This window comes from Ciconia boyciana, chromosome 6, assembly GCF_034638445.1.
Source record: "Ciconia boyciana chromosome 6, ASM3463844v1, whole genome shotgun sequence".
Lineage (NCBI taxonomy): Eukaryota > Metazoa > Chordata > Aves > Ciconiiformes > Ciconiidae > Ciconia > Ciconia boyciana.
The window spans coordinates 48,861,227-48,879,647 of record NC_132939.1 but is presented as its reverse complement, the minus strand read 5'-3'; the positions used below and the strand labels follow the sequence as shown (position 1 = coordinate 48,879,647).

The window sequence follows — 18,421 nt, the reverse complement described above, 5'->3', positions numbered from 1 at the left end:
GCTGGGGTTGGTAATGAATATAAAATCATGTGAGACCGGTTCTCTGCATGACATTATATCTTCTGGAAATGATGTCATGACACTGTTGCATTGTAAAACTGTTCAGATTAGACTGAAAACACTTATAGTAAATAAAATCCAGCTTTCCCTCCTCAATCTATTTCTCTTCACAACCCTTTCAGTTTACCAAGAGTTTCTTCACCTGAGCAGGACACGAACCGCCACTAAGGAAGATTTTTGAATCTTTTGTTTTCCTTTCTCATTACAAATGTTCTCCCTCTTTTTCCTCTGCCAGGTCGAAATAGAGCAGAAAAAAAACTTGAATGAGGATCTGAAGGGAGAAGATACTGCAAATGTCAATGAATGTGCTACGCAGTGAAGGAAAATCAGTCTGCAAGTCCCAAGAGGGGTGGTCAAATTAACAGACCTGGAAGGAAGGACTTGCAGGGTTTTGGTATTTTTCTTTAAAAACGTATGGAGTGCTACTTTTAAAATAATGCTCTGAAGAGTATTATTTTTCCCTGTGATGATCCATACTTTGAGAAGAAACTACTCAGTGGTTTGTTTGGAGCGGACCCATGGGCTTTTGCCGGAACAATTTAAGTACAGTTGGGGTATAGACAGAATGACTCGTATTACAGTCAAGCCTGCCTTCTCTGCCTTTTCACCATCTAGGTTCTGCACTGAAGTATGGTCTGGCCACCATCACAGCCAAACCAGACAGCAGCCTTTATCTCACTTACAATCTTGCCCTCCTACATTAAGCTTTTTTTTTGTATGCCTGTTGATTTGGTCATTGGCAGATTCACTTCCTTCTGAACTGCCAAATAAAACCCAGGGAGCATCGAGTGAAAAATTATACAAAATCTCATTTCTGAAGTGGTCAACAGAGTGAAAACCCTGAGCATCATTCTGGAGAATCAACAAACTCTGCATGTTGAACATAGTAAATGGTCAAGCAGATGAACTACAGACAGGACAGCTAATCATGTAGCTGTTCTTCTATTCACCCCTTCCTGTCTCATCCCCTGAACAACAACATGTCATTGTGCACATTTTCATGGGGTCTGCACAAGTTACAAGAAAGCCTCTGCAATTTCTTAAAATTTTTATTTGTTAGTCTGGGCTGTTCTGTTATCTTGACTTAATATGGTTATGGCTGCTAGTAACAGGGAATGTGTGTTATAATAGAGGTGATACAGGAGGGACTTTGCTAAGATTAGATCATTCCTGCCTAGAAAGATATTTAAGGGAAAAACATTGGGGTTTGGGTTTGGGTTTTTTAATGTGTTTTATTGGATGGGTAAGGTGGGTGGTTATTGAAAATGTCAGAACACGATTACTTTAACAATGTTGTTTGCCTTCCTGAAAATCCTTGGAAGTCTGTCCAGCGCAATATAACTTTCATGTTCTATCTTGAACCTACAATATAAGTAACTTGTATCTTTATAAAACCCCCACTAACTGGGACCTAAAATCTCTTTTCAAAAATTAACAACAAGCTTCCATCATGGAGATTTTTTTATCTCCACTTAGCTGAAAGTAACAGCAGGTCTTAACACTTCTTTCTAAATAAAAATGCAGAAGGCAAAAATCACTCATTCATATATATTTTCAGAGAAAACAGTGTTCAAAGTACCCATTTTTTGTAGTTGTTTCCATGGCTTGCGTAATATTTTGTCTCGAGGTAATTTTAAATGTAAAAAAAGTAATTTATTAAATCATTTATCTTTTGAAAGGTTACTGCTGACTTTAAAAATCACACATTTGGAAAGCCTTGGCAATGTAATTTAAAATCAAAATGAATTAAAATGAAAGCTTTTTTATAAATTTATAAATTTATGTTATTTTACATTTCATATAACAGAAAATTAATACACTCTTGATTTCCTACTTTCACTGTGACTCCTATAAAAATCACTACAATGTTAAAAACCCAAATAAAACATGAGATTAATTACATTAAGTCTAAAACTGGTAGTGGTAGAATTTAAAACAAATTATAGGGAACTTATAAATGCCTTTTTATATGCGCCTAAATGTCAGGCCTACGTCAACCTAGTGATAGATATTTACACAGGAACACTGCTGTAAATATGTAAAGTCTCAGTCCTTCTAGGACTTCTTAATAAGCATGGAATACTCTATTGCAGGTAGTCCTCCTGAAGCCCAGGGAGCTCCTCAGAGCACACCAGTTAGTACTAAGCATTTGCAAGATCTCTCTGTAAATGGAAGAATGCTATTAATTTTATGAAGCATTTTGAGATCAGTGGATTAAAATTACTGATAAAGTGCAAAGAATTATTATTTATTAAATGATAGCTTGTATAGGTTGTGAAATATCTGAGAGCATGGGGCTGAGTTCATGACTGATTCTCAGCTCTGTTACAGGCTGGCTGTGATGAGTTGCATGGCACCTCCTCTCTACAAAATTCACTTTTCTTTTCAAGGGCATTCAAAGAACTTCTGGGTGTTTTTCCTGTTTTTCACTGCAGCTCCTAGTGTAGAGTTTCTGAAAAGGACCAGCAAGAAATCCAACAGAACCAAGCTGAAGGAGTGCTGAGGCATTGCTGAGGAAGTGTGAGAATGTTTTGTGAAAGAGTCAGGAGATTCCCTACTCTGATCTGCAGGCTCAGTGTCTGAATTTTTGCCTATTGCCCCCTAGCCATTGAAAACACAAATAAGTAATAGCAAATAAACAAAGTTATGTTGTTCTCCTTAAAGAGAGGAGAAAATAAAAGGAATATCATTTTCCATCTCTGTTGAATTCTTAAACTATTCAGTCTCTGTCATACTCAGGCTACAGAATATTTCATGCCCCAAAAACTGAAAGATGAACACATTGGAGGTTTCTGGATTTACTTAATTTCTCTACCTCTTCATCACTGATTCTTTTTTTTTAATTCAAAGTTAATGAATGAAAGAAAGAGTATGGGCCTGACTCTGATCTCTCTTATATAGTTAGTTGTACAACAGAAGTATCTCTTCCAGTCGTCATGGTGTTATGCAGGCAAAACTGGAAAAGTGTTCTGGTTTATAAAAAAGCTATTTTAATCCATTCTGATCTCTGGAGAATATTTTTCTGATGTACTGGCCACTGAATTTTCAAGAGTTAAGGATGAATACCTCAGCCAGAGTTTCAAAAGATCTTATTTCCTATTGAAGCAGTAGTGTAAGTAGTTTCATTTTTCAAAAGAGCACCGACAACCACAATCTTTAGAAACTCTAGTGTTGGTATCACCAGGTGTCACCATGGGATTTTTTTTTCTGTCCAGCACCATTACGAGCGCTGAGCATTTGAACACCAGGATCCTGAGTGCCCTTTTTGAGGCTTCCACTGTTCTTGTTTGATTAAACTGTGCCAATTTTGCAGTGTTAGATACTGTCACGTATGAACTTCATGTACATGAACCATATACTCTTCATCCACAGGGGTACAGTACTAATTTGGACAGACTCCCATTTGTTGATAGGAGTGAGGGGAGAAGAGCTGAGAGGTTTGTCAGTTTTAGAGTAGCAGACATTATTTAGATACAAGCTATGCCTGTAGCGGGGATGATTTTTATTTTTTTTTATCTTGGGGAAAAATCTCTTTGAATAGTTTCAGTTTAATACTCCTTTTGAGAAAGATATAATCACTGTCCTTTGGTTTATTTGAAAGCTTTGTAGTACTCAAACACTTCATGCAGGAAATGTGCCTTCAAGGTAAGCATATATTTACTCCCTGAAGCTATTCCCACTTTCAGCCTTCTTTCTATTTCTCATTATAGTTTTGTTTCATTTCTGTACTGTGGTAAGACTTAAGGTATTGCAGGGAATTTTGCCTAGAAAAATAAACTTAAAACAGTCTTTGATCACAAGGGGTAAAGATGAACAACATCTCCGGGCAGCTGAGCTTATTTTAGTGAATGCCTCTTACATTTATTAACTATGGACACTCTGCTAGCAAAGGAAAATGGGCAAATTCAGCAGAGAAATACTGTAACTGACTGATGTTATTTTTGTCCTTTATTTTATTTAGACTTAAATTTAGTCATCCTATGAAGGAGACAGATTTTAGGTTCTTCATTGTAGCAGTATCATAAGAAACATTGCAGAAATAATTTACCTTTTCTGGTGGGTTGCTGGCTGACATATTTACTTAGCAGGACATCCGAGACCTGTTGGTCTACCTGTCCACATGACATAGTAGCTGCTAAAACTCCCTCTTGATCATTCACCTCCCAGGATAGAGAGCAATTGCATGCAAAAGAGCATGAAAGCAAGAGGAAAAGGTGTACAAAGTTCAGCCTGGAGGTACTTACTCTCTTGCTTACATGAAATTCTCAGTAATTTCCTTGGCCCTTGAATGCACACAAACTAATCAAACCCTTGACAGGTCACCTCTGTTCCAGAGGGTGAAAAATTCCTTTCAGTGACTCTTAGCAGCTTGTGTTTATAGCTGTATTCGTCTCCAGAACTGGCCAGCACAAGAATTTGCAGCGCACAGAGGTCACTTATGGATGAAGTACTTACCCTCTTCTGCCACTAAAGTTAAATCTACATCATGAGTTGTCTGAGCTACGAAATTTTGGGTGATAACAGGCATAGCTGTTCCTGGCCTTCCTGTTTTGTTCAGCCACGCACCCACCCACAGATCCAGCCATCCATCCTCCCATCCGTCCTACCCTCCCTCCCTCTCATACTTGCAATTCGTTCTTTGCACTATTGACATTGATTGGTTTGATGATTATTTTGTAACATGTTCCTACCTTTTTGTTTTGTAAAATAAGAAAGTCTGTACACTGGCTAACTTTGTAGAAGTGGTTTATTTTTTTTCTTTTTATTTTATCAGCTGAAATGGGATGTCATGTTTTGTTTGAACTATGGGAAGACTTAAATAAATGTTAAGATGAAACAGCATATCCACATTGTCACTGTGAAATTGAAGTTGTATGTGCTGTATATTCTGGTAAGTCAGAAGTCTTGAATTCAGAAGAGGAAAATGGAGTGTTTTGAATGCCACAAAGAAGGACATAAATTAGAAGTAATGGGACTATATACAGAAAAGAGATTATTTCTTTTTATCATCCAGACTGAACGATAGACTGCAAAGGAAACGGAGCAGGCCTAGAGCTTGAGGCACATAACAGACGTGTGGAGCAGTGCTACCATAATATAGAAGAGGATCCAACATTTGATGAAGCCATCCTGAAAAAAAGCAATTGAGAATTGAAGCTTCTGCTCAGTGGGTCTCTTCTGTTCTCTGACCACTAAAGGCAGGAGTACATGCGAGGGCAGTGTCTTCTTGTGATCAGAACATCTGTTTGCAAAGCAAGTGTAAGGATAGGGTCTAAACTATTTACAGAGTCCTCTGCTATGATTCTCTGTGTTCTTTCAAACTTGAGTAAGCCATGTATCATTTCATACATCTTTCCGCTTCTGTCAGAGTCACTGAGACCAATTGCAGTCTGCTGTTTTTCTTAAAAGCACTCCCTGAATCAGACTGAAGAGCTGGGCAGTCTCATTGACCAAAGAAAATCAGGTACCCATCTTAAAGGCTGCTCAAATTATTGCTCTGAGCTCAGCACATTCTCCACGGTATACCTCAGTACAACTGACAGTAAGTCAATCATTTGGAAATGATACTATCAAATTGGGAGGGTAGGATTATATTAACCATGATAGCTTGATAATATGCAAAATGTTTTTTAAAAGAGTTGTAGAAAAAGCTGAAAGTTTGAAACCAGGGAGCTCAGAGTTCCTTGGCAATAGTGCAGTCCTTCAAGACAAGCCAAAATAACTCCCTACAAGAGATGGAGAAGTCAGAGTGCCAGCGCAATGTGTACCCAAACAAAAGACATCACTAGAGTGAGAGAGAAAAAAAAACCACCACAGTTTTCTTTCAGTGCTCTTAGTTGCCATGATTGTCCTTACCATCTGATCCAAATATGCTGTAAATTTATGAGTAGGACAAAAGCTGCTGAAGGTCAGCTGAGGTAAAGCAAAAGATAGAGGAGCAGCCCATTGCTTCAGCTTAGGTGCAGGTCTGTGTCACAGCACGTGTCCGAAACATGAAGCACACCAGTCCCAGGAAAAACTCCTGTCCTTTTGGTCACAGTATTGGATGCCTAACAGCAACTGCCATATATAAAAAAGCACTTGGAATAGTATTTTAAACGCCAGCTACGAAAAGTGTCTTTCTCAACCCTGAATAATGGGACAGCAAAGCCTGGTGGCGAGGGGTGACTGTACCACTGCCTGCAGCTGCCCTGGGGTGCTACACCAAGCGGCAGACACACGCTGGGGTTCAGGGGGTGTGGGCAGACCGGCCCTTCCCTGCCTGGGGCCTTCTGCAGTCTCCCGGTTGCTGCTGCCCCACGGGCTGTAGATAAACTTGGAACAATCAGCTTGGCCTGAAGAGCTTCTGAAGGAAAAAGGTGAATACAGGGCAAATACAGCTCAAAGTAATTTCCTAAGGTGAGAGCCTCTTTTGTAAAGGTTTCCCTTATGCAGAACAGAAAAGGAGAGCTCTACTCCTCTGTGTGGAAGCAAAGAAATTTGTTAGGGCATGGTCAGTTCAGCAGTTTTGTTAATACAGAGAGTACTCGGATTAAAAGGGAATGAAATGGGAAAACCTCATGTCAGTGCACAGATGCAGGCAGAACTGTAGCGGAGTTCTGGCTTCTGGTCAAGAGAAACAAAAGCAAAATTGCAGACAGTTTTCAACTAAGAGATTAATAGAGTTCAACCACCTCTATCCTCTGTCCCCACCTCCCTTTGATCAAAATCTTGCTTAAATTGCCCTGCATCAGTCAGCAGGCTTTTTTTTTCCCCCAAGCTGTTATAGGTACCCTTTGCCGAGGAGGAAGAAATGTCCCTGGCAGTCAGGAAGTGACAGTTGGTGCGAGAGGAACAACCAGGGGAGTGCGGGTGGCAAAATAGGATACGCTGAAGTTACAATCTCAACAGAGAAAAATGTGTGCTAATACCTCATGAGGTCCTGTCACAAGTCAGGAACTACGCAAAAAATGTGACTTGGGGAGTCCCAGTCTACAAACACTGGCCCTGGGAACAAAGGGAAAAATAGTCAGTAAAATAATTAATATTATGAAAGATTGGAAGGTTTGTGAACAAATAGAATTGGATTTGACAACAATAAGGTGTTTAGCTGTGTGTTCACGCTCCCTAGGTTCGCAGGAGCTAAGGGACTGTTGCTTTCTAGTGGTCACTGCAAGCTGCCAGGTTTTTGCCTGGAGTACTGACCCACTGCATCGAGCAGACTCAATGAAACACAAGTCTCACTGGTTTTCAGGACTGTGAAGCCCATGCAGAATTTGACCCGTCGTTGACGTACTGAAAACCAGTTAGATCTCAAAAGTGGGTGTAAGAACTGACTACCTCAATTGGTTCCATGTTTAGCTGAGAAAAGGCTAACAGACACATGAATTTTTCAGTGGTGTTGACTGCACCTTTCACCCAAGTAGTCCTTACCTGTCTGCACAGTCATGCACAGAATCAGTTTAAATTTACGTCCATAAAGCACTTTAAATACCTCCAACAGAAAATGCTGTTAGAGGATAACTTTTAACTACTGTCTATTAAAAAACAAAAGCATATGTGCGTGTTGTACAGACATGCACATATGCCTATACAGTTAAGCATTGTATGATGGAAAGAACAGTAGTTTGACCTTTTTATTTTCTGTCCCTCTTTAAAAGACAGACACCCCCCACCGCCCCGAGGTACGCTGGTGGGGCTAAGTCCAAGTCCGGGCAGCCAAGCCCACTACTCCCATCTGGTAAACCCCCACGCGGCTGCTGCCTCATTCTGGAAGTACCAAAATTCCCAGGAGCTCTCATAAATTTGCATGAAAGACGTCTACATACACTTACTGTTCCCGTGTGTGCCTCAAACTACCATAGTCCAAGACGGTTTTCAAGCCACGTGTTCTCCTACCTTCCCTGTCTCGAGGATTCTAATCTGCTGCCGTGCTCAGAATGAGCATTGTGTGCTATAAACCTGCTCAGTGGTCAGAGCACTACACTCCAGGTAAGCGAATGGGTTTTGGCTCCCTTTCTCCTCTTTCTTTGAGGCTACCTAGAGGGCCGGGACAGAGGTGGAGACAGTTCAAGACTGAAAAGGGGGACTGAAGACTTCAAGGGTTTAGAGTACTGACCAGGTTTGTCAATCCTTGACTGCAGTTTCTGAAATGCTGTTGAGTAAATTATGGAAATAGTCCTTGGAGCAGGAACTGGACACCAGACCTGCCCTCTCCCTCCAGACAAATATCTTTCTCCGCTGAGCTCACTGAACACTGGAGACCTGCTGCCCAGTGAGAGTACTTTATAGGATAAGGAATAGCACCATTTGAGGATAGTGCCTTACCTGTTTGCTGAGGTGCTATGGAAATAGAAGTGTTTAAATACATCCTTGTGCTGTATTTTCTAACAAGTAATTTGTTATAAAAAGTCTCCTTCCTGAAACAAAATGATCCATCTGTATTAGAGCCTGGCAAGAATATAACTACATGCCTTTGAAATAAATCCCTTACAGTTTTCCTTCCCAGCACCCACAAAAAGCACAAGAAAATCAGTTTCAATCTGTCCTGAAGTAATTTCTTACCTAATTTTTAGGCTTAAGGAAAAGATGTACTAGTTACTCATTTTCAGCTTACGTTAATCATTTAACATTTACCATGCATTATGAACCTGCTTTTATAGAAATTACAGCCAACAGTCATTGCTCTCAATGAGAGTGATACTGGACGATTTTAGCACAAAGAGAGAAATTTTGAAAACTTACTCCTCTGATTTGTTTTCTGCTGGGGATACTATACTGGCATAGGAGTTCTGCCTCCCTCTTGTGGCTACATCTTTACTTTCAACTTGGAAAAGAAACATTTACAGTGCAGCCACAATCAGAGTTCAGGATAGCTACCTTCCTGATATACGCCTCCTCCTCGAGTTTGCTAGAAAAGCCCCATTATGTTGGGAATCTCCCATACAAAAATTCTCTACCTAAGGGAGAGATTATTTTTCACATTCATGTGGGAACAACTGAATATGTTCGATAAAATCAGTGGTAATTCATGCTGGTTACATTTTGTAATTGACTCTGAATGTTCAGATTAAAGTCAGCCAAATGTATGAGCTCCACCTAGGAGTTATTAAGGTATATTCCAGGTGATGTGACATTTTCAAGTAGTGCTGGAAAGTCTAGGCAATTAACTTTGGAGTCAACTGCTTTGACACCACAAACCTGCAAAAACTCATAGCCTATACGTTTTAGGGTATCACTTTGTCCTTTCCTATCGCCTTCCATTTAAAAATCACTTTGTCCTTTTCAAACATTAAGAAATTAAGCTATCTGAAGAGCTAACTGAAATAAAAGACTGTACCTCTCAAATGATAAGAAAGCTAAGATAGCATTAAATTGCTGCCTTGGAATGATAGAGCCCCAGCTGAATGCAGATCTAATGTCCCTCCATTGTTTCCCTAACCCAGAAGAACATCTTCTCCCTCCAAGGTTCTTAGCAGACTTACAGCATTTGTAGAGTGATTTACCTTGAATGTCTCTGCTCTATGCCCTTGTATTCTTCATTCCTTAGCAATTTACACTGATATCAATACAGCACATTGCCTGCCGCTACATTCAGAAAGACATCTGAATTGTCTCTTGAAAGCCATAGCTGGAAATTGGGCAGGAGGGACCTGGAAATTTATAGCAGAGGTCTACAGTAATGGAAGAAAATAAGCTGCACAGCTTAAATGCTACTGCTGGTCTTTTAGCTTTGTTAGGCCTAAAAGAAAGTGACTCTGTAGTTCTACGCCGCTGTTACTTGGCTGCATCCTCCAGCGTCATCTCCAATTTCAGCTGGCTTTGGCAGCAGGGCGAGGGACTTGCTTTGGCCGCTCATACATTTATGTAACTGTCCGGGTGATGTGGATAGAGATATTATCACTTTGGCTTTGAAGGTACTCTCATCTGCTTCACGTTAGACCGATACCCATCAGCACCTCCTTGGCAGCTGGCCAGTGAAAACATTCACCGGCGCTAAGCCCAGGCCCATGCAGACTCTGCCAGGGGCTGGCTGCACCAACAGCTAGAACTTCTTGGGAAAAATCATCCCTGGTGCCTACAGACAACATCCAATAAAGGCAGTGTTGGGCCCTCGCCCTATAACCATCAATACTGCATCTGCATCTGCATCTGGCCAGATGGGTCAGAGCGTGGATCAGTCCTTCCAGCACAAATGCAGCTGTCTGAAAACGCTATAAACTGGAAGTGCTGGTTTCTGCTCATCATGTGCCCTGCCCATACCATAAAACAGGGTGCAAGGAAAATTGCAGGTATAGCGGGTGCGATGGGCCGCCTCACTAGAAATGTTTTCTGTCAACAGACACAGACGTGCTGACTACTAATCTGCCTAGAGTCAGTCTATGGGAGAAATGAGATGGCTGGTGACAGTAGGTCATATTGCAAAGCTAGGAAGATTTGTAGTGGAAGATGATGCTTAACATGGAAAAACCATCTTTCATTTAAAGCAGCAAGGCAGGGAGTAGGAACAAGCAGCTGAGGGAAAATGTGAGCTCCGGCCTGTAAGCGCAGCTTCACTTTTTTTTACACGTTTGCAGCTGTCAAAATCTTCGTGTGCCCACGACTCAGTTTACACCTCATTTAGCATGAAGACTCGAGCAGAGAGGAGCTCTGGAAACAGGTCACAGGTTAGAAATGGCGATAATGCCTACAGTCCTATAGCCCCATTACAGGATGAGTTGGGCTGAGCTCATTCCCACTGTCTTCCTTTCTCTCAAAGCCAGGGACTCTGACCGCCCAGCAGTTCTCACTCTAATACAGCTTTGCCAGTTAGATAGTCAGCCTCAGCATGGGACCTGCACATTAACTGCTCATAAGCCATAGGTTGGCCACAACTGAGTTCACGTTCACTGTTCCTCACTAGGAAGGCTGAACACAGCCAAAACTGGAATTGTTTCCTGCAAATTCCACCCAGCCCTGTGAAAAACAACCCTACGACTCATCTAGGGAAGACAAAAAAAAGAAGCAAAGATTCATCTTGTCTGCCTGATGCCCCTCATGCTGGGTCCCAGAGGGGACATATGATCACCGCTGAATAGGCTGTAAAGTGTAGGGCACACCCATGGTTTTTCCATGAAAGCTGTAGCCTCTTTGCCCTTAAAGCAGCTCTTTGTGATCCTCAGCAAGTCAGAAGCTTGCATGGTTTGCAAGGCCACTCACTTGGGCGCAGAGGAACAGACATACTAAGGTGGGAGGCAGCGAGCATCCGAGGTGGAGCAAACCTGCCTTGCACAAAAGCATTTTTAGTTTATGGATACATGAATGTCTGGCCACGGGACAAACTCCTGGGTGAAATACACCGCAGCACATCCCTGCTTGGCGGCGGCTGCCTGCGTGCAGTCTCCCACCCTGCCAGCTGTGTGAGGGAAGCCAAGGCTACACAAACACGCACACTCTCCCAAAGGAATCACAGGGTTATCACGCACACAGACCAGCACCATGCCATAGTTACGTGCTGCATATTTGTATTCTGGCACACTCTACGGTGGTTACTTTATCCTAAGTCACCACGTGGCACCTGAGGTATGTAAGGCTTGCGAAGCCACGCTATAGATCACTCTGTGCAAATTTTTCTCTATGAATATTTCACTCTCCGATGCCTGTATAAATCAGGAATAACTTTGCTGAAGTGAATTCAGTTTTGCTGTGGACCTTTGCACATTATAGCCGCTGGCTGGAATATTCGGCAGTAATCAGTAAAAACATCAGCATGCCAGGTAGAGCTTTGCTTTAGATCCATAATGTAGGACATTGCATGTAGAGAGAATCTAATTGGTATTTTAAGTGCAGATTTTTTGTTACCTGACTTCTTTGTTGCTTGGCTTCATGGATCAGAGCCAGCAATAGTTTGGCTGTTGTCAGAACCTCATCACAGTTGAGTAGCTGTGATTCATAACAGTTGCAGTCCAACTGATTAATGTTACTACTTAAAAAGCACTTAAGCAAGGTAGTACTGACAGAATGTGTAACTTGAAGGTACTCCTTTAGCTCACGCCCTCGCAGAGAAGCTCTAGCCTTCAGAATTTTAGGGGCTTTTTTTAGCTATTTAAGAATCAGTACTCTGTATTCAAATTATGATTCAGTCAGTCTGTAGAGACCTAAGCATTAGGCCAAACATGTAACACATGCAAAAAGTAAAGGGGTGGTCTCTGCCCTAAGACCAGTAATCTTCCTGCTACACGCATTATAGCTTGCTTACAGCAAGCAGGGTGTGCATTTTAGTAATGGTCAATTCTTCTTCAATAAAAGGAAGCCTGGAGACTTCTCTACATGACAAAGCATTTGGCAACAATGTTGTTTTGAAGCATTTCCTCCTCTGGTCACTTATTTCTACTCCTGTCAACTCTTTCAGTCACACTAACACGTCTTTTGTGGGGCTGCCCTATGAACCAGATCAGGAAACTGATCCAGGTTAAAAATTAGCCAACACAGGAAAAAAAAAAAATAAAGATGGCACAGCAAGGAACTGGCACAACTGCAGAAGCAGAGCGTGGTGGCACAGGGACGGAAAGAGCACGCAGTGGTATGGGAAGGAAGTATGAATGCCTGAAATCCTCATTATCACTGAATGCTTGGGGGTCGTGGGAACGACGGGGTCAGTGTCTCAATTAAGTTTTGCCTTTACGAACTAAGCGTAGTTTTGTCAACCAGAGACATGAAAGAAACAATCTCTGATCCACGAATCTATGATGGCAGAAACCTCTGCTAAGGTGTAAATAAATGCAGCACATGGCAACAGCCTCCTCCAGCTGTAACTGATCATTTACTAGAAACAGCTGTTATGAAGACCATGGTGCAGCTGCATGAAGTGATTTTTTGAGGGATGGGCTGAGAAAGGCTAAGGAAAGTCAATTCCCTAAGCAGAGGAGGCACAAGTGGTCCTAGAAAAGGCATAGTTTTGCAAAATCTGCCATGGAGTTTGTGTATGAAACAGAGAGGGAACTGTGATTCTGCTAGAGGAGAAGTCATAGCCTTGGGAGGAGAGGGTCTAGCAGTTAGCGGCAGCTTTAGAAGAAAGTCTTCTGATGGGTGTACAGGCCTCTGGGTTTTGTGGTGTTGTTCCTCAGTCTTGGAAGGCCTGAGAGGTCTGTTGGAGATATATGGGGACAGAAGGAGTTACAGTAACAAAAAAACTATATTAGCTGGTCACCTGCTAACGTCTTCTGTGAAGATGCAACTTACATATTTTGTTTGGAGGAGGGAAGATAGCTTTCTAATGTTGGTAGCTATCTGGCTTTGACTGTATAACTAAGTGCATAGTTCTATTGTCCTGTTTAGACATGCCCTAATGTGAAAGGTGTATATATAAGTTGTTTTCAAAAAACTATATGTATTCTAGCAGTAAACAGGCTTAGTCTATATCAAAGAAAAATTCTTTGTGCTTCCTACTTTGCTTGAGTAAGCACTTGGTAAGAGCAGAGCAAGCCTGAGACTAAATGTCTAATCATGAAATAGAAGCGTAACATGTAGCAAGCTTCTCTGAAGGCCTTGCCTGCTCTAGCACTTCAAGCTGAGAATTTGCTGAAACATTAATGTCTGTCCTCTGGAAGGTCACTAGAGACAAACCACACTGCTCTAGGATGACAAGGTTTGGTTCTCTGTGGGCTGTGAGGAGGGCAGTTGAATTGTGCATATGTTAGACCCTTAAAACCGGTGTTAGCGTGCTTTGGTAAAGTGTATTGCTGTACTTCAAATTCTAGATGTGAAAGTAAATCCGTCTAGAAAAACAGAGATGCCTTGGAATAAGGGTGATGGGAGTTATTTCATTCCATTTCTGCCTTGCTTAAAATTTTTTTCGGGGAAATCTACCACTGAAGGCACGAGCGATATGTTTACTGGCTTCTGTTTCCAGCTACTAGATCATGGCGAGCAGGCTGTTAGAAGGAAAATGTCACTCTCTCTCTATTTTTGTAAATATCTTTTAATTAAAGAATGTTTATACGATGCCTGAACGCTGTCTGAAACTAGTATCACATAAGCTCCATTATGTGTCAGCATCTATTCTGATCCTTGAGGGCTGGTTGCATCCAGAAAAGCTTCAGTATGATGTGTCTGTTGTTAACTTCTGCCTGTGCCCAAAGTTTTGGATTGCAGCTTGGGCCACTTACTATTTTTTTTGAGCTCTGTAGGGACACTTAAAAAACAAACAAACAAAATTTTCTCAAATTTTATTTCAGGTTATATTCTCTCTTTGGTACAGTTTGTGGAAGCAGCGAGAGCAAGTTAAACATAGGTGAACATAAGCTCTAAACTCACAATGTGTCAGTGTAACTTCAAGCAGCTTTTTCCCGTTAACATCTTCTAGACTGACTTGGTTCTGTGTATGCTCCTGTTTTATCCTTTTAACACATGCTGTTGCAATTTAAAGTTAAATGTGTATCTCCTCATTCTTCTGGAAAACTGTCATTTCAGAGATTGGGGCAGAAAGTTTACTTCCTTGACTAATAATAATACTATGTCGCCAAAGCCTTCTGAAAAGTGTTCAATTGCTTAGCTTCTTTTTAAGGAAAGAGTGTAATATACTGGCTGAATATTGTATGTTGTCTTCATGCCCACAGTGGGAGACTTTGCCAGCACAACTACAATAGCAGATTGGTGATGTGGACAAGACTTATGATGACAGATCTGGAGGGCATGCTGACGGTAAGCCTCATTGTTACCTATGTTAAGGTTTGCACTCCTGTAATATAGTTAAGACCAATTTTTGTTTTCCTTACTTAACTGCCCCCCAGGAGGAAGGGGAACCCATCGACATTTATCACACTTAACAAGCTTTTCTGTTGTTTCAAGAACTAAGAAATTATAAACCACTGTGTCACCAACTCCTCATACTAGGTACTCTATGCTTTGCTGTATGATCAGAAATGTTTTCAAAGAAAACTGAGGGCATGCTGATACTGATTGGAGACTGATTTCTCCAGGTGTAGGAGGTCAGGCATACTCATGGTCTGCTCTTGGGAGACAGAAGAGTAGCTTCAGATTATTATTATTTTTACCATTTTCAGATGAACCAAAATCCTCCATTTAAAAATCTCACAAACAAATAAAAACTGAAGATCACAAATTTAATGTGTTTTGACTTAGCATCAAGATTTAGTGGTTCTTATTTTCAACCGAATCGCTAGCTGGTGGCTTTCAGTGGCAATCACAGGTATTTAGCACCTTTGAGTTTCTAGATCAAGTGTGTCCCATCCCTCCCCCTGTTAGCAAATACTTATATGTCAGTTATCCCTTTGCAGAATATCTTCTTGAAAGATATGCTGTGAAGAACAATGCATTAGTACTTGCCAAGAGCTTTACAATGGAAGTGCAATCAACGCAAAAATCATACTGAAAAAATTTGATTCCCTGTCGTGTGTCCCCCCCCCCCCCAAGTTCAAAAACCTCTCTTCTAAAAGATGTAGCATGCTCTGATGGACCACAAAGGAGATGAACTAAAAACATCTCCATATTCTAGACCCTTTATATTAACTTATCAAGCTACTGTTGCAGTAGTAAGTCACTTTCTCTGCTGAGAAGAAGCAAGGGATGCTTCTGGTACTAACAGGACAGAATCATCCAGGGCACTCGATGTAGACTGTGTGCCTCGAGTGCAAAGTGTTGGCTATAAAAGACAATTTGTTTGTCTTTGTCTCAAACATTTGGTAGAAGAATAAAGATGATTGTGCCTAGGATTGTGGGCACTTTTTTTATTTTCTCCTCTAGCACACCAAGGAACAGCTTTTGATCTTATGCACAAACGTGCTTTTCCCTACACTATCCCATCTTTGGCATGATTTTTGCAGTGAAGGAGAAAGTTTACCCAAATGTCATCATCTTTGCTCTGGGTATAACGTCCATCATCACTGTGGAGTTGAAGTCTAGACAGTACAATGGCTAAAATAGAAGTGTCCAGCCAACGGTAAAGCTGATGTTATTGCTAAATCTGGTGAAGCCACTCTGAGTTGTCAGTGGTAGAAACCTTAGGGAGAAAGAAGACAGACAGGATAACACACAAACTTAATATAATTCATGCAAACAAAAGACTGGCAAACAAAAGAGAATGCTGGCAGATAAATACATAAAAGTAATGCTGTTATGTAGCTTATGCCTACCGATGCTATCCAGATTATCAGTGTTGCTACTACACTATATATAAACATGTACGTTATTCCAGTCTTAACAAAATGCTGAATGAATTAGAATCCCCTAACATCGATACAGCAGGCAGCTGTGATGCTGGGGAAAAACAAGGTGAACAGACTCCAGCAAGCGGCTAACTTGCTTGCTCTCCCCAAGCGGCAGCTGATGAATTAGATGGACCATTAGTCTGACTCAATGGGGCATTTCTCATGAGGGCTTGATTTTGTTCACAACAATATTCTTGAGAGGCACTCAGGGGTTTTGCAGTGCTGCACCACAACTTGATACTGGTGCCTGAGAAACTGCGGCAGGGCCATGCACACAGGTCTTACCTTCTGGGAGCACAGTCTGCTGAACTAGGGAAAGCAGCATGATACCAGTCTGAGACGCTGCTGCTATCATGCCCATATGTTAAACTTTTTAATTATTCAGTAAGCCACTCTGAAAAACAGGGAGGGGGTTCCAGGGAAGGGAACTGTAGCTATTCAGTGCCTTGTGTTGAAAAGAGGAAGGGTATGAATGGCAATCTGATTCCTTCCTGGTGGCATGCCAGTCACTTCAGCAGTTTCACTTCACAGCGAAGTACAAACTCTCTGCGAGAGATGACTACCTTCTTATTGGAGGCATCCGAAGTCAAGTAACAGTAGTGCCTCAATCAATCCCTGCAGTTCATTCATCAGACCATGAATTATGGCTCCTGAGGGGTCAGACCCTCTTCAGTCCTGTTGGCTGTGCTATGGAGGTGGAAAACTCCAGCAAAAAGGTGGAGTTTGACAGCTGAGAATGGTAAAACTTTGTAAACTATGCTATTTTTCAGCCAGGGCTCCAGCAGTACGCAGAGTGAACAGTGGCTTCATCAACTGGCCCACTGTAAACCAGTCATCTCCCTATACAAAGCCTCCACTCCAGAAGGGAAGGAGGTGTTCATTACTGTAGAAACGAAGGATTTAGAGGAATGGGATGGGAAGGTCCCCTGTACCCACTAACAAACTCCCTCCCATCAAAAGATACCAGACAGGCGTTCCCTTGTTGCTCGGGCTACTTAATAGGTGGGACTTCAGGCCGAAGGTAACAACAAATGTAGTCAGTAGGGCAGTATCACAGCGTTGGTTGAAGAGATGTAACCTGCTACGCCTGTGTATGCAGTCAGAATTCAGTGTTATTTTTCACTTATGCTTGAGCGGGACTTACACAGGTGACTTACTGGTGAAGACCCAAGGGATGAGTGGGGTTCAGAAGTTGTGCTACGAAGGACTAAGCGAGGGTGTTAGTGGTGAAGTTAACTTCGGAACAGTACTCAAGGTTGAGAAGATTTTCCTGTATTATGTGTGTGTCTCAGGTTGCCATAGAGAAAGGGGACAAAGAGAGAGAATGGAAAAGGAAGAGAAGGCAATAAAGAGGGGAAAATGGAACTTAAGCCAGCTGGCAGGGCTCCGACTACTCCTTGCACAGCTGGGAGATCCTATTGCCACCAATGCTGTGAGGAACTGCTAAAGGCAGCGATTTTGCAAACTGGTGAGCGCCCCTGGGCCATAGTGAGACCCTGATCAGTGACTGCTTAGAGTTTGCTGCCTCCCTCTTCCTGTGCCGCTCTGGACTCTTACCAGCCTCGGTGGTGGCACAGAGCCCAAAAGCACTCTGGGGCCTGTGGCCTACGGCAGTGGCCCCTCGGCCCACGGGGCCTTTCTTTAACCGCCTGTGAGGGGAGGCACCAGCGCTCGCCGGGCCAGGCAGGGCTTAAGACCCCCTTCTCGTGGGCCAGGAAGCGTCGCCTCTGCCCTGAAGCAGGCAGCTGCGGGTGCGGTTCTCCATTGCCAAGGAGCGAGCAGCTCCCAGCGACCGGGCCGGGCCGAGGCGAGGCGAGTTACGTCTCCCCAGCCTGGCGCCGGCCGTGACCACCAGCACGGGCCGGCTCGGCCCCAGCCGCCTCCCCCTCCCAGGCTGCCGCCCCGCGGGCGTCCGCGTTCCGCCCTGGCCCCGCCGCCGGGGCCCGTCCCGCCGGGGCCCGGGGACAGCGCGGCGCCCGCCGGGCCGAGGCCGCCCTCAGCGCCGCGGCCCGCCTCGCGGGCGCCGTGACGTCAGGCGCGGGGAGGGGCGGGGCTCCGGCCGAGGACAGGCAGGGACTTCCGCCTCGGTAGGCCCGGCTGCGCGGGAGCCGGGCGCGCGATCTCGCGCAGCCACTTCCGCCTCAGTAGGTGTCATGGCGGCGGGGCGGGCGCCT

General features: G+C 43.0%; 1 protein-coding gene across 2 annotated transcripts in view; it reads left to right on the top strand.

The window, feature by feature from the left end:
- STON2 (stonin 2) overlaps positions 1 to 4,885 on the top strand; it is an 80,519-nt gene extending 75,634 nt beyond the window's left edge. For both annotated transcript variants that reach the window (XM_072863526.1, XM_072863527.1), the window contains one exon: positions 296 to 4,885. In XM_072863526.1, the coding sequence (XP_072719627.1) occupies positions 296 to 379 (84 nt within the window). In that variant the 3' untranslated portion in view covers positions 380 to 4,885. The remainder of the gene's footprint in view (positions 1 to 295) is intronic.
- Positions 4,886 to 18,421: the final 13,536 nt, after the last annotated feature.